Source organism: Gymnodraco acuticeps, unplaced genomic scaffold (assembly GCF_902827175.1).
Source record: "Gymnodraco acuticeps unplaced genomic scaffold, fGymAcu1.1, whole genome shotgun sequence".
In the NCBI taxonomy this organism is placed as follows: Eukaryota; Metazoa; Chordata; class Actinopteri; order Perciformes; family Bathydraconidae; genus Gymnodraco; species Gymnodraco acuticeps.
The window spans coordinates 143,680-166,730 of record NW_022989899.1 but is presented as its reverse complement, the minus strand read 5'-3'; the positions used below and the strand labels follow the sequence as shown (position 1 = coordinate 166,730).

The 23,051-nt window shown below is 41.7% G+C and overlaps 1 protein-coding gene across 1 annotated transcript in view; it reads right to left on the bottom strand.

Moving 5' to 3' along the window:
- LOC117540013 (protocadherin Fat 3-like) overlaps positions 1-23,051 on the bottom strand; it is a 196,562-nt gene that overhangs the window by 80,518 nt on the left and 92,993 nt on the right. Inside the window, 2 exon segments of the mRNA XM_034206402.1 lie at positions 8,358-8,419; positions 22,018-22,341. Coding sequence (XP_034062293.1) covers positions 8,358-8,419; positions 22,018-22,341 — 386 coding nt within the window.

Genomic DNA, 23,051 nt, shown 5'->3' with positions numbered 1-23,051 from the left:
GTCAGTACAGGAAGCTTAGCAACACCTAGACGGTGTACGGCTGCATGCACCTTGCGCAAAACGGCGCAGACCGGAAGTACGGTGTCGCGCTCGGCCCAATACCTGTATGTGTGTGTGAAAGAATAGTTGCTGTACTGCAAAAAGTAGACGGCGCTGCGCTCAACACACACACAGACTCAACATCATGGACACACTGGCATATAAATTACATAAACAATTTATAGGCCTAAATTGCATAAACTACAGTATTGCAACTAAGCAGACGATGATCTGGACTTGAAATTATTCTGATTAGGCCTAGCCTACATTGCAAATAAGCAGACAGCGCTGCTTTTCTCACACACACACACACACACCTTGCGTTTTGAAGACTGATAAATCCGAAATGGATGAACAAACTTTGCAGCCCAGTTTTCCAGCTTTGCAGTGTATCCACTGGTAGCCTCTTGTTTCCTCCGCCACATCTCCTCCGTCCATACCTCTGGGAAAGGTGAGCTTGAGCTAGCCAGCGGAACGTTGCTAGCGCAGCTAACGTTGACGTTAGTGATAGCATTATCCACGTCTTTAGGCGGCTCTTCTGGTGATGTAGGCCTATACTAGTAGCAACTTCACTTGTAGCTTCGGTGCTGCTAGCCTCTTTCTTCTTGTGAATTATATTCTTTTTAGAAAAGAAGTCAAGTAAAAAATGTTTGCCTGCCATTATAGAGCTTTTTCGTTAGCATTCTTGAGGGAAAGAGCTACCGCAAAATCGGCGGGCAGTGAGCTGGCTCGCCACCCCCAGCTCGCCGCGGGGTGATGATGAATCATAATTCTTTAAGGAAATCGTTTTTATTTTGTATTATAATTACTGTGAAATGTATTATGTTTTTGTCATTATTACAACAAATACACACTTGCAACTGATAACACTGGCAATGATTTTATATTTATTAGACTATTAAAAAACAGATTGTGCTCCAAATAAGTGGGGGTACGGCGTACCCCCGCGTCCAACGCCCACTACACCACTGCATGCACGCACCTTTCTCTGTGGGTTTTTTTGTAGTGACGAATGAAGTTGGATGCTGTGGTGGTCCTGTCACTGATCTTTATGCTGCAGACCCTGCATACCGCTGTTCTCTTCTTATTAGCGTCATCGACAACATAATCCTTGAATCCAAATTTGACTATTTGTGGAGTAACGCTAGCGGCTGCCATGTTAACTGAGACTCCTGCCTTCTAGTGGATTGCCAGGTTTGCGCGCATGGCGCTATAATCACGCAAATATTTAATTTTAAACAGTCAAGTCCTTTCAAGTCATCTATCTCAAGCTTAAGTCAAGTCTCAAGTCATGAATACCAAGTCAAAGTCAAGTCAAGTCTTTTATCAATGTTAGTCAAGCAAGTCTCAAGTCAAGTATGACTCGAGTCAAGTCATGTGACTCGAGTCCCCACCTCTGGGAATTGGGGATATTGATCAGCTGCTTGTGTGACAGTCAGACAGTGAATACTTAACAGCCTGTTGCTGCTGTGAGTTAATAAACTCCAGTGGACGAGCAGCATTGCAGCAGTCGGTACATGCCGCTGTAAAGGCCCTGACACACCAACCCAATTTTGGGAGTCAGAGGCCGTCAGAGGCTGTCGGGCATTCGCGGCGCCGTAGTCAGGTTGGTGTGTCCCGCACCGTCTGCCGTGACACGCCTTATTTGGGCTGCCTGACCCGATGATCGGCCATGCATCGGGTCAGGCAGTCGGACCAAGCAATCACTCTGATTGGCTGTTCAGCTAGCGAATCAGAAGCGAAACGGAAGTGAGGGACGTAAACAAACAATTTAAGAAGTCACACACAGACCAGACACAGACCAGTGTTGCCAACTTGGCGACTTTGTCGTTAAATTTGGCGGCTTTCCAAACCCTCCGGCTACTTATTTTTGTCAAAAGTGACTAACGACTGATCTAACGACTTGTAATGGTGTTATTAGGGACTTTTCTGGTGTTTGGAGACTCACGTATTGTTCTGCAGTTAACGAGCTGCCGTGGGCCCCTCAGCCCTCCCATAGTACTCACAGGCGTGCCGACTCACAGTTGCCTCCCGCAGCAGCTCAGCTGCAGTCAGAGCAGAGAGGAGACAGCCACACTCTCCCGCGTCGAGACAGCTTCAGTCACTTAATCACCTCGTCCACTGTGTGTGTGCCTCTCTGTGACAAGCTAAACATCCACGTAGGTCATCATGTCACAGTCTAAACTGTATTCACAAAAGTACAGAAAGGAGTGGGAATCAAACCCTGAGTTTAAAGGATGGTTGAAGCCATTTATTGGAGATGACACACGGGCATACTATACTGCCTTTATTGTAAGGGATATTTCTACTAAAAACTACTCAAACTATTTCTACTTTCTACTATAGGCTAATACATGATAAAATATGTCTTGATTATATTTTGTAGTGTTCGGAATCTTCAAAGTTAACTGAAGTTATCAAATAAATGTAATGTAAAACTGAATCAAACCATAAACAAGGTGGCCTGTTGGGATTACTATATATATATATATCTGCATTATTTTATCCCACTTTATGCTTTGCTCTTGCTGCTTATTTTACACTGATTGTATATCTTATTTCTTACTGATGTAAAGCACTTTGAACTGCAATCCCCTGTATGAAAGGTGCGATACAAATAAAGTTATTATTATTATTCAGATGGATGTTTCTGCCCCTCTGTTCATTCTCTCATTATCCTCCTCAATCTGCCTAGAAGTATTTTAATGTTGTAGCTGTTACTATAACCAATACTAATGCTAGGGCTGCAACTGACAGTTATGTAGGCACATTGTTATTGTTTCTTATCGCTAACCCCTCTTATGGCTGATAGCTCCAGTGCCGCACGAAACATGTTTTCGATGGACGAGAAGGAAATGGAACGCACACGCTATTTGTTGTACCACGGCAACCAGACCACAAACCACGGCACTCTGGAGAAAAGTATAAGGTTGGAGAAGTAGCCTAGTTATTTAATTGAATCTGGCTTCGTATGATTAAAAGTAACACGATCATCGACCCGACGCAGTCCCCCATTGTTGTTGTTGTGAGCGAAGCACGGAGCTAAAACGGGAGCTGCGTGTGAAATGGGCAACAATAGGTGTGTGACTGACCCGAGCTTGCATCTCGTCGTTCTGATAGCTCCGCCCCTTCGCTCCAACCCCCCTCCCTCCCCCACATCTACAGGTGAAAATTACTTTTGCTACACATTCATCGCAAGAAGTGTAGCAAAAGTCAAGGCCGCAGATTCGTCGAATTACTGCCACAGAGCAGATTCGTCAAGTTGTAATGACTGATTTGAGAGGTTGTAATAACCAAGTTGCAGTTGTAATGGAAAATATATTTAAAAAAAAAAAAACAATTCTGCAAGTGAACATTTCATCACTAAGTTCATTTTTTTCTACAAGCTACAAAAACATTTTTTCCTTCTGTGACTTCAGATTTGGTTCACAGTTACGTGGATATTTTATTCAAGTGTACATGTATGCACACAAGCTCAGATTTATTTTCTGCAAGTGCTCACATCAGGTTTTACAAGCTCTCGCATTTTGCACCATATCTACCTTCATAATTGGCCGCCGGTCACTGGATTTTGCTGCCGATGAGTGTTGAGCTTTTATCTCCGTACAAGATCATCGACCGGCTGTCAGACTGAGCTGTGACAAGCTCCTTCATACAAAGTGTGAGAGCAATTTGTAAATGGACTGCATTTATATAGTGCTGTACGACCTCTCAGACCGCTTTTACATTTACAAGTCAGCATATACGCCCATTCACACACATTCATGCAGAGGCAGAGGCTGCCATACAAGGTGTCACCTGCTCAGGGAGACTAATGTTCACACACTGCCATTCCATCGGGAGCAACTGATAGTAAAGCCTCTTGCCCAAGGATACATCGACATATTGACTTCAGGGAATGGGAATCGAACCCCTGACCTTCCGATCATAAGATTTCTACTATAACTCATAGCAACAGTCAGACATTTTCCGTAGTGTTCATGGAGAAAAAATTACGTCAAACTAATTTCAAGTAGCCCAAATAGGTATACAATGCCAGATCCCTGGATGTTGCTGTATGAATGTTGAGCTTTCTTTCTGCCAGAAAAAGACGCTATGACGATAAGTGCTTAGTGCTTCCAAACCACAGCTGTCAGGTTAGCTTAAAATAATCTCAGGTTTTTGCCCGCTTAAATCCTTTTTGTTCGTCAATGTGAACACGAACCAGGCGAAAACGAAAGCGCAATGTACCATGTTTTTGTCGCTTGTCCCCAGTTTGCTCACAGCCAACAAACACAGATACACAAACAGCATGCACAACACAAGCACACAGTCTACACACACACTGGATTCTATGAGTCATGTGAAAGCCAGTGTCACAATTTATCTCTAATCACGCTAGAGCAGAGTGGAGACAGGTTCCCATTATTGTCTAACAGAGACCACCGCACGCACACCGCTTTCACACCGACTCTATTACCGAGCTAATGCAAACCTCACTGAGGACAGCGAAGAGCAGAGGGCACTGTGTGTGTGTGTGTGTGTGTGTGTGTGTGTGTGTGTGTGTGTGTGTGTGTGTGTGTGTGTGTGTGTGTGTGTGTGTGTGTGTGTGTGTGTGTGTGTGTGTGTGTGTGTGTGTGTGTGTGTGTGTGTGTGTGTGTGTGTGTGTGTGTGTGTGTGTGTGTGTGTGTGTGTGTGTGTGTGTGTGTGTGTGTGTGTGTGTGTGTGTGTGTGTGTGTGTGTGTGTGTGTGTGTGTGTGTGTGTGTGTGTGTGTGTGTGTGTGTGTGTGTGTGTGTGTGGCAGCCTCAGGATTGGGGGTTGAGGGGGGGGGCTGTTTGTTGTTAGCTCTGACTCCTTGTGACTTTAAAGGTCCCATGTCATGGCCATTTCTACTGATCATAATTCCATTGTTGAGGTCTACTAGAATATATTTATATTGTGCAATTTTCCAAACTCACATTGGTGTTCTCATACAGCATCTCTGTATAGTATGTGTATTCACTCTCTGTCCTAAACGGCTTGTTGGAGCTCCTGACCCCCCCCCCCCCCCCTACCTGTGAGCCCAGTGGCCGTCTGCGAGACACAGCAAAACCGAGCCCGAGCACACACCCACAGCCTCGCCGCGTCCCACCGTCTCAGGGAAGAGAAATCGGCGGAGTTGCAGCTGAGAAAAGATTGTGTGTGTGTGTGTGTGTGTGTGTGTGTGTGTGTGTGTGTGTGTGTGTAACGTAACGGCTCCACGGAATGGGTCCATTTGGGTATGGGCACGTCACAGTACCCAGGAATAAAACAATGGAAAAAGAGAAATGTCCAACGAGGCGTTCTGGGGCAGCATAGACAGGTCTTCTCTGTGTTAGAGTTTTACTCGCTACAGGGTGTACTTTGAGGGTTTGTGACTCTGCAGACCGTTTACATGCAGAAAAACTTTCATAACACACAAGGGGACGGGTAATAACCGGAAAAGCATGACATGGGCCCTTTAAGACTCTTGGGAAATGTTAAAGGTCATGCATGCATAAATGAACTTACATGTACAAAATATCAGATGTTGAATAGTGTCTGAACATAAGCATCCTTATGAGAGCACAAATGTGGTCAAATCTGTAACTGCCGAATCAAAGAATAGGTCAAGATGACTGCAGGTCCGACCGCAATTTGATGCCATCTTTCAATACGTGACATCATATAGGATATATGGTGGTCAGTACCAGGGGCGTAGGGCTATTTGTTTCTGTGATTTGGAAAGTAATGTAACCACTGTCACTTAATACTCTCCAGCCAGAATGGACACAGCAGGACAATCAGTAAACCAGTTTGCATTGATCATTGACCGAATGTATTTGTTTTCTTAGAGGACTGGCTGCCCACAGCTGCTTTCCAGAATAACAAGCGCCATGTCATGAAATCCCTGCAGCATGGGAGGGAGAAAGAATGATAAACGTGCAGCCTCTGAGATGTGCCATGCCAGCGTGCAGATCTGCTTAAAATGACATCAAGCTGCTTCATTATAACCACTCGGAAACACATCAGATGCTTGGTTATTGCTTCATATTCCGTCAATTGGAGGCATAATACGTATATACATTACGTATCTGCCACTGCTTTTTTTTGCTATACTAAATACTGCTCGCCACTGCACAGTATTTGACATTAATTGAGTGACCGTGTATGTTTCTTGTAGTTATTTAATTGCTATTTTCACTGCACTGTTAGTGTACAGTTTTATTATTATGCTGCTGTGTTTATTGTATTTTTGTAACTCTGGCACAACAATTTCCTTCGGGATAAATAAAGTCCTATCTAATCTTATCTTAATAGCCTTTTTCCAGCTGAAAAGGTTTAACAATTGTTTTACTCTGGGCACAGCCGTGCTGCCCTGGTTGCGATGTTAACAATAGGCGTGTGGACAGTGAACTTTAGCAAAAACATTTTTCCCGGAGTGATCTTTCTGTGCCCTCCGCTCCGGCAGCACTACACCTATGGTCTATCTATGCCTATGGGCTCCCTCAGAACATTCTCATAATACACTCATGCACACAGAAGGATTCACACTTGTATTTCCGGATCCACACTTGTGTTTGTCAATGCACATACAAATGTGTTCCGTTTCATATACATGTAGCCTAAATAAATTCCAAATACAGAATGTATTTTTGATAGGCTACTCACATATTTGTTTTCCGTTTAAAACCTCTGAACCTGCAAACACAACCCACTTTCTGTGCACGGATCGCTGTGCATTCGTGTGTGGGTTTTTTGAGACTCCCCTGATGGTCAGCCGATTCGTACTTGTAATTTTTTCTATCTATAGCCAATCAGATGTCTTCTCCATTCTAAGCCAATCACATGAGCGCGCCCCCACGAGGGTAGATTTATTGCGTTCATGATGTAGCGCTTCATGTACGCATTTTGCGCTGTCCGGAGCTGACAGCTCCATGGAGCCTGCAGGCGCTAATCTCAGGACACCCTCCACTCTCAGTACAGCGCCACTTTCCGAACAGGAAATGCACGCAAATACAAGCCTTTATATTATTAAGGTACAGCGCCACTTTCCGAACCATTGATGAATGCTTGTGTACACAACAACGGCAGGCAAAACCGTTTTAAATGTGTGTTTCCTGTATGGCGAATACAGCTGCTTTATTTATGTCTGTATGAAGTTGTTGTGAGTGTGGAGGGAGCAGCTACAGGTTAGCTTAGCCTAATCGATCAGTGCACACGAAGCCAGTGAACTGTCAACGGGGGGAGCCCCGCCGGTCATTATCGGCCGATATTCACTCTTAATAGTTTGATCGGTGCTCTCTATAAAGGCCGATGAGGAGAGCTGGATCTGATCGATATGGACATAAACGCGAGTTAAGTATAACCGGACGCGAGAGAGAGATCAGATCAGCTGCTGAGTCTGACAGAGACACGCAGCTCTGATCACCTGAAGCCACGCCCTCTGTTTAGCGAGCTGCATGAGAAACTGACGGGCTGTCAGGAGAGAGGGGGAGGGAGAAAGGAAAAGAGAGGATCCGTTACTCCCGTGTTATTAGCCATATCCGGTCATAGTCCGGTAATTACCTGCTAACGGAAACTCTGCTACACAATTCTTATTCTTATTATTGAAACATGACCAGTAAGTTTCAAATTTGTCCGGTAAAATAAATTCTGTTCGGACATTTGACCGACAAGGAAAAATCCTAGCGGAAACCCAGCTCTGGACAGCGCAAAATGCGTATATGAAGTGTCATGAACGCAATAAATCATACCCTCGTGGGGGCGCGCTCATGTGATTGGCTTAGAATGAAGGAGACATCTGATTGGCTATAGATAGAAAAAATTACAAGTAGGCTACGAATCGGCTGACCGTCAGGGGAGTCTCAAAAACCCCACACACGAATGCACAGCGATCCGTGCACAGAAAGCGGTTTGTGTTTGCAGGTTCAGAGGTTTTAAACGGAAAACAAATATGTCCATCCATCTTCTCCCGCTTATCCGTGGTCGGGTCGCGGGGGTAGCAGTTCCAACAAAACAAAAAACAAATATGTGAGGATCAGAAATACATATGTAAAACCTTTTTCTGTATTTTATTTACATGTATATGAAACGGAACACATTTGTGTGTGCATTGAAAAACACAAGTGTGGATCCTTTTGTTGATCATGAAATATAAGTGTGAATCCTTCTGTGTGCATGTGTGTATTATGAGACTGTTCTGAGCCCATACTGGTCAGAAACAAAAAAAGTGTTCTATTGAATATCCAGTATCCGCATAGACTATCAATAAGATATCCACTGGATGTTGTTGAATGTAGTGCGTGCACAGACTCACATCACGTCACAATTTGCTCACCTCTAAAACATGTTCTGTTTGTTGTTCACGGTCCAGTTTCCTTGAAGTTGTAGTTATCAGACCTGAGACAGAAAACAGAAGAGGAAACAATTAAAAAAAACACACACACTCACACACACACACTGAGGTGCCAGTAAGCCAAATGAGCAAAGTGACATGGTAATTAGTTGTGGGTGTCGGACACGATGGTTCCTTCTAATTACATGTAATGAGAGAAGGGAGAGAAAGACACAGAAGGAGATACCAATGCAATTTTGAGATATTATTCAAAGTGAATATGTAGTATTCCGAAGATCACAACATCATGTGGTGTTGGCCCTGACTGGCTGTTAGGTGGTGACAGGTCTACCTCACTGCTTGAACTAAAAAGAGGGCTTTAAAAAAGGGAGAGAGGTTAGATGAAGGGAGAGATTATTCTGTTGGAAGAAACCATTCAGGAGAAGGGAAATACCATTACATGTTAGTAGAGAATATAGATATCAGTTTCATTTCTGCATCAGGTCTTCGATGCATTTGCCCTCGCACTTAAAAGTTGAGGCTATTCCACGGTAAAATGATGAATGGATGTGCTCGTGCCGCTCAATCTTGGGTTTTATATTTAGTGCCTGTAGCAATGCTACTGGAAAAACTCACATGAAAGAGTCAAAGCTCCATTAAATGTGCATGCTCGATGAACACTTTGGAACCAAGTCCAGGTTTGGACTGGCCGAGACACAAAGAGATGTCTTCATTTAAAAGGTGGCCCATTTTGGCCTCTCCAGACACCTGTACTGTACACACGGATACACCTGCGATGTGTTTCATCCTTTTTTCTATCACCGGTAACATAATGGCATAGAAAAGTGCTCTGTGTCGAGAAAGAAGTAATACACAGATGTCCCTTAGTGGCTGTTAGTGGACATGGCCCAGCTTTATTTTGAATTGTTTAATATGTTTCTATTTGCACTTTTATGGCTTAATGCAGTCGCTAACCAAAGTCCTCCTGGGGGCGCTTGGTTTTCACAATTTTCTACAGAGCCTCGCAGCACTTTAGGAATGGTGGGATAATCAACACTAATAAACACATTTACACACACATACAGTACTGTGACAGTATGTCTGTATGATTCATGAAAACAGCTGATTTCAGAATTTGAGTCGGGGGTGAGTCACAGTTCTTTGTAAAAAGGTTTAAGTGGCTTTTGGGGTTGAAGGTGAGATGGAATTGTTGCTGCATCACCTGTATTGCTGTTATGGCCAATCTAAATTCCAACCCTTGCTTATGGTCTTTAGTTTTGGGTAATGAGTCATAGAAGGAGATCGTGCCAAACGGCCACAATTAGTTTCCTGCCAGGCTGTCTGAGTTAAATATCAGGAGATCAGGCATTCTGAAAGAGTTTCAAGTATAGCTACTCTTCATCACATTTCAGAAGTTGTAGTGGTTCAAGCATCTGAACAACAGGACAACTTTTCTGTTATTTCTGACACATCAAACAAAAAAGGAGATCCCAGGGCAGAACCAGAACACTGATGGGATTCTCCAGGGAACAAGTGTCTGATGTCTGGGTTACTTGTTTGCCATAAGGTGTACAAGATAAACAGAATGCAATTTAACCCAACGTGATTTCACAATTCTAGAGGAGTGAAATCCTTCTGATTGATACAAGTTATAACTGTTATTATCATTTTATATCAGAGCCCCTAAATAATTAGTAAAATATACTTCCATCTAAAGATAAACCAAAAACACAAAAAGAAGTGAACCATATTTGCCATAAAATGTGAAACATTTGACATATCAGTAGTACCGTCGCTTGGTTTGTGGATTTCAAATGGTTTCTAGATCAGAAATATAGCGGGAATCGTATTTCCAGAGTTGATCACGGTAAGAACTTTAGTTTGTTGCTGAAATAAATGGGAAGGCTGAAGACAATATCGGAACTGATCAATTCCATCAGGCATGTGAAGTCTTCCTGATTACAAACGTACATGAGTACTGCCAACCTATCCCTCATAAGCTTAATAAGTTTGCTACTCGTTAATCTTCTTCTTCTACTCCCTTTGGTGCCCCTCCTACTTTCAACAAAAGCATTTGATGCAGAATGGAACACCTTGAAATACAATGAATGATGCGCATTGAATACAAATGGCCAGGCCTCTAGCAGTGGGGCCCTCAACACATTTGACTTTGGGCCCCATAAAGGCTTGAGCCCTTGTATCTGTCATAGTTTGACCCCAGGCATCACATTCAGGGTCCAACCTGTTGATAACATTGATCAATGCTGACACACTCTATACTTACTGCTAAGCTGTGGACTGTTCTAGTCATAAATGCACTCTTAACTATCAAGAGAAAAGCACTATTGATTAATGAGAACACAACTGCTGGGCTTTATGCTACATTAGCCACGCAGACTGACATGCTAACAAGCCAGGAGCAATTGACGGCAGCTCCTGCATCTGTTAGTGCCAATTTATTAGCTTTAACAAGGAAGGGAATGTGACAGCACTCAAACACAACACATGAACACTCAGCCTTTAAACTACTGTCGTTTTGTGTGTATATAGCTGTTATGTCAAAGCATCAAACTCACAGATGACAATACAGTACACACATCCCAAAACCCACAACATTAACTACACACATACAAAACTACACACACACAATATTAACATCGGGCGAATGAATATATACTTCAAGCCCCCGAGACACACATGTGCATTACTACAACACGCATGCATCACGAAAATAGAATACACTCAGACAAGTTCATTCCTTTGCCTTACACACATAAATAATCTGTTGTAAAATTCCCCCCGACAGCAACCTAAATAAAAAGCACCATCAACCTTACATATTGTTGAGTTGCATCATGGCATGTTATGAGTTATTACGGTCCACATGTTGTATTGAAGATAAGATAAGTGGCTGCATTTACGTTTGTCTAACTTGAGCCTAATCAACACTTGACAATATTGATATGCATCATGTCCGCAACACACACAATTACATACATACATTTTACATACCATGTCTGAGTCAGGTCCATGTCCAAAACATATACTTCAATACTACAGACATGCCAAGGGGAGCAATTTGGTGTAACATATGTTGCTCAAGGACGCTTTGACTTGTTGACTGCAGTGGATGGGATTGAACCGGTAACCCCCTGATTTGCATATTAGCACACTAACCACACTTTTGGCAACAATCATAGGATAACTCAATTGATACAAAGTGGGCAGGTCTGAGTTAAAGGGTTAGGTTAAGCAGATTGGGTTAGGGTTAGGGTTTACAACCAGCTATGTGGGAAATGTTTGGAGATGCCCTCTCCCCTTGTCACAAAATGACCTCACCCCTTGTCACAAAACTGGTTGCAAATCAGAGGGAGGAAGAATCAATCATCTTTAGAAATAACGGCAGAGAAATGCCAATCATTAGCCCTCAAACTGTAAGTAGGCGAGTTCCGTCCCGGCCATTACCAACATTGCTTAGTGTGTTCATTGGCCACTCACCTCATGACAACATGTCTTTACCCTGTAGCATTTAGTTATTCTCCAGACTTTGCATTTTAACGGTAGAAAAGTAGCTCCTATAGTTCCAGCCGTGTATCTAACTGCCTGCTTTTAGTGACCTTTGCTGTTTTGTGGACATGTTCTGCCTGCTTAATCCCATTTGGGCCCATGCTACTCGTCACCTGAATCCTCCTTTCAGACTCAGAGCTTCTGCCTGAAAGTGCATGGGTCCAAATACAGTTTTGAATGGGATGGACTATTTTCACCATGCCCCCCTCCATCTCTGTTAGGCCAATTATGTTGTCTCTGTGCCACTCATGGTCAAGAGCAATTTAAACATGAATAAAGTGTATTTATAGAGCAACAATTTAAACCAGTGCTTACAAAGTTTTTGATATTGGTCCAATCCAAACTGTCCACCAGCTGTCTGCCTGTTTTTCATTTATTTATACTTTGAATGTATGTTTTGTATTAAAAACCGGGGTGAAGGAGGTAACTACCACAATAGCCCAGACTCCTAGGGGCCCTGATTTATTTTTGGTAGTGGGATGATTGGCAAATTTGTCTCCAGTGCTGGTCGCTGGCATAAACACTCCAACATCAACATATGGTCGGAAGACACCAATCAGAGTGACTTTGTGTTCCTCTTGCTTACAATGCAGTGAGTAGCCATGCTGACGCTAAGACATAGTTAGTTGCGTTGGGGTCAACCATTTTGTTGACCACAGCACAAACGTGTTGAGTCAGCAGGTGAATAAGGCTGTGACAATAAATAATGGCTCCTAAAAGAAAGCAAGGGTGGTAGCAAAAACACATTTGAGGTGAAAAATAAAAACACCAGATATAGGTTTTTGATTGATGCTGATTCTGATTAATGTAATCTTTTTTGCAACACAAGTCAGGTTTGTGTTCATGGAGAAAAATGCAATGTTGAACAATATAGAGTAGATGAAATAGGTAGATAAATGGCAAGGGGATGAAGATGGTTTGTCTTATGAAAGTGGTGATATGTTGTCAAGTTATCGTTGTCATAGAAACGTTTAAAAAAAGCCCTTCCAGCACCTTCCTGCCAGAAAAAGAGGCTATGTGGACACAGAGCCTTACTTTCCATCTATATAATTACTTGTGGGTTCCAGGGCTCCATGTGCTATTTTGATCCATCTATTTGGTTTAGACCGACCTTCAGCAACCTTTATAAAACTCCCATAATTCATGATTTGGTTACTCCTTCAACCAGGAGACACGTGTAAATATCCAGAACAAATCAAGTCAAGTTGAATATTTGAATATCAAATTGTTCCCAACATCTGTCATCACAGCAGTCTGCCTGAGGGCCTTCAGTTTCAGTTGATTAACTCTCTGTACAGCCATCTGAAGGCTGCAGGTATGTGTTCCATCTGCACTCTCTAATATGACTGACGCATATTGTCAAAGGGCAATTACATACTCCAGATGCACTGTGGTTACTACTGATTACATCTTACACAATAGGCACCTGGCTGTTGCAAAGTAACCACAAAAAATAGAAATTCTGTTGTATAATACTAGTCGGTTTATCAGAATTCCTTTATGAGTCCCACAGGCGGGGAACAGAGTGAAATCATTATGAAAGTTGAAATGATGTTACAGTGACATATTTGGGATGCATTGGATTGACACTGTTCAATAAGCCTAATGAAAAACTGCTTAAACCTCAACCACTCAATGACTTAATCTCCCTAGGTTCTAAAATGTAGTGTATTCAAGTTTATAAAACTGAGCTATATGTAATCAGGCTTTATAAGGTGAATATCAAACAGCTTTGACAAAAAGAATGCATGACTATCAGCAACACTGTGGAAATAATAATACAATAGTGGAACATGTTGGCAAATTTGGATAAAAAACGTTTGAAATCTCCTCAGAAATGTTGCTGAAAAATAATAAAATTATCCAAAAACTTTTGATAATAAGTTTATGGAGGACATTGACATTTGTCACCAGAGAACATCTGACAAGAGTTAACAACTTCACCAAAATCCTGTTATCATGTAAGCATGGTTCTGTATATACTTAGGCCATATGGTGATTATGGAGCAATCTCCATTTGCTGATGAAGGCCATTAAATGCAGTTCAAAGCTCTATAAGTAATGAATTAGTGGACATTTAATTCAGAATATCTTGGCTAATTATACCAATCATCTAGAGGATTGAAGAGATTCAATTAGCGACCAGCTGGAGGGCGGAGAGAAGAGAGGAATTCCTATCAAGGAGTCAGGAATACATATGAAATTCCCATGAAGATTTGGCTATTTTCTGGTCTTTGCATCAAAGACCCGACGCGGGACCTACCGGTTCCAATTATTGTTTACTTTAATTGGGTCAGCTAAGCTGCTGATTTAATGGAGGTCTCCCATAAATAAAACATTTAAAAATGGTAGCTGTAATATTGACAGCAAAAGACTAAATGCCATATTAGGGATGGTCAATAATGTCCAGAATCACAAACATTATAGATTGATGTGAACAATATTGAGAAAAATATTATTTATTATATGCATGTAGAAAGACGCTTTAAAGGGGCCCCTTTATGCCCCTTTCCAGGTTCATCATTGTATTTCCTGTCTCTACTGGGACATGTCTCCATGCTTTAATGTTCAGAAAGCTGCAGCACCTCTTTTCACCCTCTGTCTGAAACCAGAGCCCAGTCGGCTCTGATTGGTTAGCTGACTAGCTCTGTTGTGATTGGTCAACTGCTTAGATATGCCCCACCCCTTAGCCTATCACTTACAATGTGTTTGAGCACTAGCCAATAGAAGAGCCAGTGTTAGATAGTGATGTCACTATGTTAATTAAGTAAACAAAGGAGTCCAATGGAGGCGTTTCAGGGAGGGGGGGAGTGTGTGGGAGAGTCCCTCTGGAGGGAGCTTTGGGATGTTACCCTTTGCAGCACATTTACATGTACAACATGGCATATAACACACTCAAAAGAAGGGAGAGCCCCCCAAAAGCATAATATGGCCCCTTTAAGGCAAGATTCATCATTCTGGTGCACTTTAAAAGTAACGTTAACAGGCTATATCTATGAAGAATGTTGTGCTCTAGTAATTATGTTTAACAATCTAACACTAAACATGTTGGTTTTAAAGATATCAATGGTGGTGACAAGGCAAAAAAGGGTGACAGCTGGATTTATAACACAGACATAACGAGATCATTGAGAAACGGAATGTGGCGTACTAAATTGTTTATCTGGCTTATCTTGTTTTCATGATCATTGGAAGCCAGAATCCTAATTGAAAATAAAATGTGATTAATCGCACCGCCCTATCCCACATTTGTATTGAATTTAGCTAAGAACATGGGGAAACGGAATATATGCAGCACATGAAGAAGACATGAAGGGACAAAGGAAGCTGGTAAGTAGGGTATAGAGAAATGACAGGAGGTGATGAGGTGGGAATACTAAAACACAACCGGAACACAACAATGGTACACATCGGCCAATGTGTGTGTTTGTGTGTTGATTACCATATAGATAGGATTACTGAAGCTTGTGTGATGAATGAAAGGCTTAAGGCTTCCACAATACCTACAATTTACTTACAGAGTAAACATGCATGGAGAGAGGAGATGGCAGAGGATTATAAAGGTCAATGACGCAAAGTGATGGCACCACGGACTCAATTCATATTCTTCAACGTTTTGCTATACACACTAATGACGTCTGGGATGTCAGGGATTCACCCTTTAGAAATAAATGATGGTTACTTCCATATCTCCTTTTGTTCAGGAAGCAAAATAACATCCTTAGGGAAAATAAGTAATCCTTCAGTTCTTTGATCTACCAAAGATTGACAGTCCTGGCATTCTCGATCTTTTCTTAACCAGCTCATAAATGAAGATATAAATTCATTAATGAGTCGATCAATGAAATTCAGCAGGTTGACGCCATGTAAGATAAGGTTGTAATTTAAAGGTCCCATGTCAAGGCCATTTCTACTGATCATAATTTCATTGTTGAGATCTACTAAATACATTTAGATTGTGCACTTTTCCAAACTCACATTGGTTTCTCAAACAGCATCTCTGTATAGTATGTGTATTCACTCTCTGTCCTAAACGGCTTGTTGGATCTCCTGCCAACAAGCCCCCCCCCCTCCCTGTGAGCCCAGTGGCCGTCTGCGAGACACCACAGAACTCAGCCTGGGCACACACACACACCTAGCTGGGAGTTTGTGTGTGTGCCCAGGCTGAGGTCCGCGGTATCTCGCTGTCTCGCCGACCCCACACCAGTGAGCCGGCTCACAGTGTCCCGCTCCTCGCAGCAGTGTGTGTGTGTGTGTGAGGAAGTCCGCAGATTGGTCCAAACGTAACGACTTCGCGGACGTTACGTTACGTCACTATCCCCGAAATACGTCACTGTACCCAAGAAGTAAACAATGAAAAAAGAGAAATCCCCAAGGAGGCGTTCCGGGGCAGCATAGACAGGTATTTTCTGTGTTAGAGTTTTACTCCCTACAGGGTGTACTTTGAGGGTTTGTGACTCTGCAGACCGTTTACATGCAGAACAACCTTCATAACACACAAGGGGACGGGTAATAACCGGAAAAGCATGACATGGGCCCTTTAAAGTACATATGAGTCACATTGTCAATCAGGGTCGGAGAGGTGCCAGTTCACATCCTAGGCACTGCATGGGTGTCCTTAAGCAAGGCACTGAGCCCCCCAACGGCTCAAGGGTGCCAAACTACGCCAATCCCTTCCCTCCAACACGTCTTCGATAATGCATGTGTTTATCCAGGTTTGCATTTCGGGCCTAAATTGTAAAGGTCCTGTTTGTTCATGTGTGTATTTCAACTCTAACTGCATTCGATTTTAAACAAATGTGTTTAAAATCCGAGGTACAGGAAATCTAAAAAAGAAAGGGAAGTTTCTGGGAAACTTAAAAAGGTCTCGGGGGGGCTTTAATAGACAGGTTTTTCATGTATTTTATATCTTTGTTATTCATGTTTTATGCTTATTTTATTGTCTTTGCTTTTTAACGACTGTTTTTAAATGCCATTTTATAACGTGTTTCCGCAGCACTATTTCTTAATGCTCTTAATGTTTTAATGCCATTGAACACAACATTTGATCAGAAACAGCAAAAGTTAAGACATTTCTCCCGTGTTTGCTCCGTAAAGCTACGTCGTGACGTCTGGGTTTGCTTCCCCTGTCGCGAGTTCTGATCGCTCAGTGATGATACTTATAATTCTGGAATCTTGTTAACGCTTGTTAATTCAGAGGCTTGATATTAACCTTTTGTTTCGTTTAGCTAAAAATGGTTAATATTGTCTGATAGCTGGGTTTCTTCCCGTTAAGTGGGTATGACACATTCATAGTTTGTTAAATGTTAAGAAGCCCTCAACCGCTGTTTCTTGCAAGATGTTGCGTTTTGCCCCCCGGTACCGGGGGCTTAACTGGTTACTTAATCAGATTGTTGTTACATTTCTAACAAATGGGGCTAAAAGCCGGATTGTAATGTTACATGAATTTTAAAATAAAGAACCCATGTGTTCTCAAAATAGTGTGCATACTAACTCAACTAAATTGGAGCATTTTGTGTTTGCTTAGATTTCATTTATATATTTTCTCCTGCACTATATGAGTCGTGCACTTTTTTATTGCTCGATATGACTTCCTGGATTTGCTTAGTGAAGGTGTTCTAAAGACTAAGGTCTTTTAAAAACCACTGAGCAAGTAACACATTTTTATAGAGAATATCTTGGGTTCCTTAAACTTAAATTGGTCTTTTTTTTGTTTGCATTTCATTTGATATTGATGAGATTAATCAGGTAACATTATTTTTTCATAGATTAGGTTCCTGATTACATATTTTGTATTGTAATTGCAACTGAATACATTTTTTAAGTAACCATCCAAACCTGATAACATCCCAGTGGACTGTGTTGAGGGTTTCTATGTTCCCACCGTAACAGAGATGGGATTAGAATTAGAGGAGAAGTGATAAATGAATAAACCGAGAGCCAAAGAGAGACAATCAGGCAGAAGGAAAGAGGAAGTTAACAACAAACGTGACGGTTAGAGAGGAAGAGTGCTGCAGGCTTTATGGATGATCTGCAGTCCCTCATCAAAGTTTCATTACGACTAAATCAAATATTCAACATCTGCCATTGAGACGGAGAGAGGAGACGGATTCGCAGCTATAAACATCGGGAAGCAGCTATCAAGAGAAGAAGGGAGATAGTCGGAGTAAAGCAGAGCATGAGAAATGACAGAAAGGGAGGACATGATGAGATAAGAGATGACAATAGAAAAAAGCAAAGTGCAAGAATCACTTTAATAAAGGCAGAGAGAGGAGCAGTAGCCTGAGACAAATGGGTGGAAAAGAATTCAAAGCAAGGAGGTCTCGACTAAAGAAAAGATAAATATAACAGCAGCCAATTATATTTCCCCCTCTCCACCTTATCTGCAGAACAAACTGTGTGAGGCAGCGTGCGAGGGGATGTGTGTGTTCAGACGATGCAGCTGCTGTTTTTGTTTCTCCCGGCAACCGCCTTCTCCTCCTTCTCTACCCTGCCTTTACTTCATCCAACACACACTATAGAGACGCTATTATTGTACAATTTCCCGCACTGCTCTTAGTCCCTATAACTACATGTATGTACTGTAGTGTTATCATCACACAACTGAATGCCAGTAATGAGGAAACGTCAGACACCCCAGAAAACTAGAGCTGGAGTCCTGACATCTTTAGGACTGTTCATACGTGCAAATTAGATGAATACTAACTGAGCTAGCTATTATGTCATGATCCTATGCTTTAAGTTAAAGTGTAGAACAACAGCTCTGAGCTGTCTATCCATCTGTTCATGTTATTTTTGTTTCTTCTTTATAGCAAGCATTAAAGTGTAAATTGGCAATGAAAAACGTATTTGTCTTTATGAACATATATCTGCCAATACTGCAACTCTGTGGGCAAGATTTTGATACAAGAAACATTCTGGTTTTTGTTTGTAGACCAAGTATTATTGAACATTTAAGGTTGAAGAGACTTTTGTCTGTTGTCTGTGTGGAGAGCAGTGAGATGCATCTGACAACTATGTACGTTTTAATTAGCTTTTTAATTGGCTATTTATGAAACATCTCGACGTAGACATTGTCCCGAAGCTCCAGCTATGATGTTGAGATCTTATTTGCTAATTTGACTGTAAATAATGGACGCCAAACGAAGAGAACCTCTTGGACCAAATATCCACAATCTACCCCGGACACTAAAAAGATTGTTTGTTGCTACTGGAGGCTTGACGTCCTCCGCCAATAGCCAATTGGTTCCTGGATTGTAAACTTATTAGTGCATGTCTATTTCTGTTTAGTATCATGCTAGAATTTCAAATGTTCAAGATTTCACAGTTTTCTCATAACACTTCACTTCTTAATGATACAATACCAAGGGCAAGGTCTGGTTCCTTTCGCTTCAAACTATGTCGCGAAGGGTACGCATAGCAAAACTTCTGGAAGTGCCAGGGAAAGCATATTGGTTTCGGCTCGAGACATAAAATAAATGTACTGTATGTGTTCAAAGGAAACAGTTTCTACTATTGAAATGCTCATGGTCTGTGGGTGTGGGTTTATGTAGTTTTACTTACACTATGAAACTACTTGGTTAGGAAAGATTGTGGTGATGGTTAAAATATGTTAGTTTAGTATGTAGGTTACCTGACAAAAGAAAGGTAATAGTATAAGTGAAGTTATACTTTGTTTTAACCTGTTAAGCCCTGAGCCTGTTTTTCAGGTATCAGGCTCGAAAATGACATTCCCAGAACAATGACCATATCTTCACTTCTAAAAGGGTTAAATTAATAATCTTTTTTCTCAAAGCAAGGTTACATCTGTGAGTTGGATCTAGAGAAGTCAGAATCAATTTTATTTTAAAGTAAATTCAGATTGAACATAGTAAAACAATGTAAAGTATTGTGTCCGTCCAAAAAAAAAAACATTACTTATAGTGAAAACCAGCCTTGAATGATGGGTTAGTAGACTAAAAGCTTTAGAAATCCAAACTATAACATATAATAAGTACCCTGTATCAAGATTGATGCAAAACAAGTGATATTTCACCTTTGTAGAGAGATTTAGAAAAACAACTTCTGGGGTCATTTGGGTGCATTTTCCTTATCTCTGGCCCCGCTCGGTCGATTTTGATGATTGACAACTATTTTTAACCGTTTGAGCCAATAGAATCAAAGGGAAGTTCCTAAAATCCATCTAAACATTACCCATTGGTGAATGAGCCAGAATGCCCAAAACCGGAAGCTGTCATACACTCTCGTAGCTATCATAGCAGCTAATATGAAAACTCCGTTATTGACATAAATATGATGATGGATTATCAGTAATCATTTCAAAGTGACACAGACACATTGGATTAACCTATGGATTAACCTTCAGCAGCGTTTTTATCATTTTAATGCCATTGAAGACCACTTTTGATCAGAAAAACAGCAAAGGTAAGACATATTTGTCGTTTTGGCTCCGTAAAGCTATGTTGTGTGATGTCTGGGTTTGCCTCAGCTGCCGCGAGTTTTGGTCGCACAGTGATGATACTTATACCTCTAGAATATGTGGAATCTCAGCTATATAGCTGATATCTTGTTTGTGCAGATCCGATAAGTAATAAAGTATTTATACTAGTGGTGCACGATAATTATCGGCCCGATAATTATCGGTCCGATATTAGGAATTATGATGTCATCCCGATAAACCCGATAAAAGTATTAATAGCCCCGATAATATACAATATATTTTTTGGGTAAAAAAAAAGAAAAAATACTGCGTTGTGGGTGGATTGGGATGAGGGGCGCTTGTTTTTCACTCGGCTCCTCCCGTTTTGCCAGTACTGTGGTATTAGTGGTTTAGGAAGAGGGGAGTTTTTCACAAATCCAGCGCTCCCTAACTCATGCCTGGCTGTGACGTAAATGGTGTGCGGCCGTGAAGCCAGGACAGTAAACAAACATGTCGCCGGTAGTATGGGACTATTTCAAAGTTTCAGAGTTAGATAGTTCGCTTGCTATTTGTATTAACAAATGCAGAAGTTCCACGAGGAGGGAAAAAGGCAACGAGCTATAATACTTCCAACCTGATTAGTCACCTGAAACATCGCCATCGCTACGATGGTGTGTTAAAAGCGTACGAAGACGCCTGCGCTGCTAAACTAGCGGCGAATCCAAAGCCAGCTGCAAAGGCACCGGGGCTTTTACCTATCGATGAGGCTTTTGAAAAAGGCACTTTATTTGGGAAAATAAATATGGTCACTTTGAAGAGTCAAAACTGTTCTTGGCTTTGTTTTGTTCATAGTAGTAATGCTCATGTCATTTGCTCACTACTAGTCTTTTTTTTACCACCAGGTGTGCAAAAACTACAGGTACATTTAATATATATATGATATTATTATCGGTTATCGGTCTTGAGAAGCAGGAAGTTATCGGTATCGGTTTCAAAAAAACAATATCGTGCATCCTTAATTTATACTGTGGGTTATGTGCTAAGTGTGTTAGCATTTCTTTGCTCAGGGCTCATTTAGACGCTTCTTTCGAGACTTGTGTTTTGTTTCGCTAAAAATGGTTCATATCGTCAGTTAGCTGAGTTTCTTCCCGTTAAAGGTGGGGTAGCTAATGTTGGAGAAACCAGCTCGAGTGCGCTAGAATTTGAAAATACACAGCCGGAAAAAATCTGCCACTTCCTTCCAGAGCCCCTCCTCCAACACACACGAACGCGCACATGACCAATGAGGGCACGAGATAAGTTTGTGCACAGATGGAAGGCTGACAGGCAGGTAGGCCATCCAGTTACTTTAGCCGAGCCGGCTCAGATGATTGGTCGTGCTTTTTACAGCGCCACGGCTTCCACAGATGAAATGTTTTTATGGATTTTTTGTCAAAGCACTTCAGATATTCATTGCTATCGGGATGCTAAGAGCATTCCATGGAACATAACAAAAAGTGTATCTCGATCCGGTTTCTCAAACTTACCTACCTCACCTTTAAGTGGGTATGACACATTAATAGGTTGTTAAATGTTAAGAAGCCCTGAGACACAGTTTCATGAAAAAAAGCTGGGCTTAACAGGTTAACAACTGACACAAACAGCAATCTCCTGGGTGACATGCACACCGTTACTCACCAGTGCGGGTGTTGATGGTGAAGAAGTTCTGCGGGTTGCCGCTGACGATGCGATAGTTGAGCCTGTCAGCTGCAGCAGGGGGGGTTGCGTCGGGGTCCTGGGCCTGTATCTGGATCACAGAAACATCCCGTGGAGAGTTCTCAGGCACTGAGGGCCGGTACAGGGGCTCTGAGGTCAGCGGCGCGTTATCGTTAACATCTTCCACCTGGACAAAAACCTCGATGGTGGCGAACTGAGGCACAACGCCATGGTCGCTGGCATACACTGTCAGCCAATAGGAGTCCTTGGTCTCGCGGTCCAACATGTCGGTGGTGTAGATCACCCCTGGTTGAAAAAAGACAAAATGAGTGTTCAGATTATTTAAGTCTTTTAAATGTTTCATTATCCAGATACGGCTGAGAGACATTGGAGAACTGGCTGTAGAACACACCAAGTGAAAGACAACAGTGCTAAGCAAAGTCATGTTTTTCACTGCAGCATTAGCAATTCCTTTTTGTTGAATGGTATATTCAGTTTGCTCTAAAAAATCCCAGAGAACACCCTGTCAACTGTTTCTATAGGGACTTTTTATTTGATAAAAAGTAGTTCCTACGCGAATAACCAGAGGGGTCTTTTGGGAGGAGAGGAATTGGTTGCCTTGTAATTATCTTTTCATTTCATTGCATCATCTGCTTGAGTTGTTTCCATTTCTGCACCCATTGCATGTATTGATTGACACTGTAATAGCTGAATTGTTCCTTTTTTTGTTGCTTTAAAGTTTAAACCAATAAAAAGACTTCAACAAAAAAAGAACAGAAAAATGAATTGGTTGCCTGCATGTGTGAAACATTATGTGAAAAAACGTGTTCTCCTAAGGAAATGATGTTGTACATTCTCAATGCTTTAGTATGTTGTAAGTTGTAACACCTTGATTTGTCTACTGTACAACTAAAGGAGCTAGTTGCAGTGAAGTAACTAAGGGACAAGTTGTGAGTATCACCCTGCTGTCATACTTAATCGTCTCTCTGCTGCTATTTATAATAGTTTATAACCTG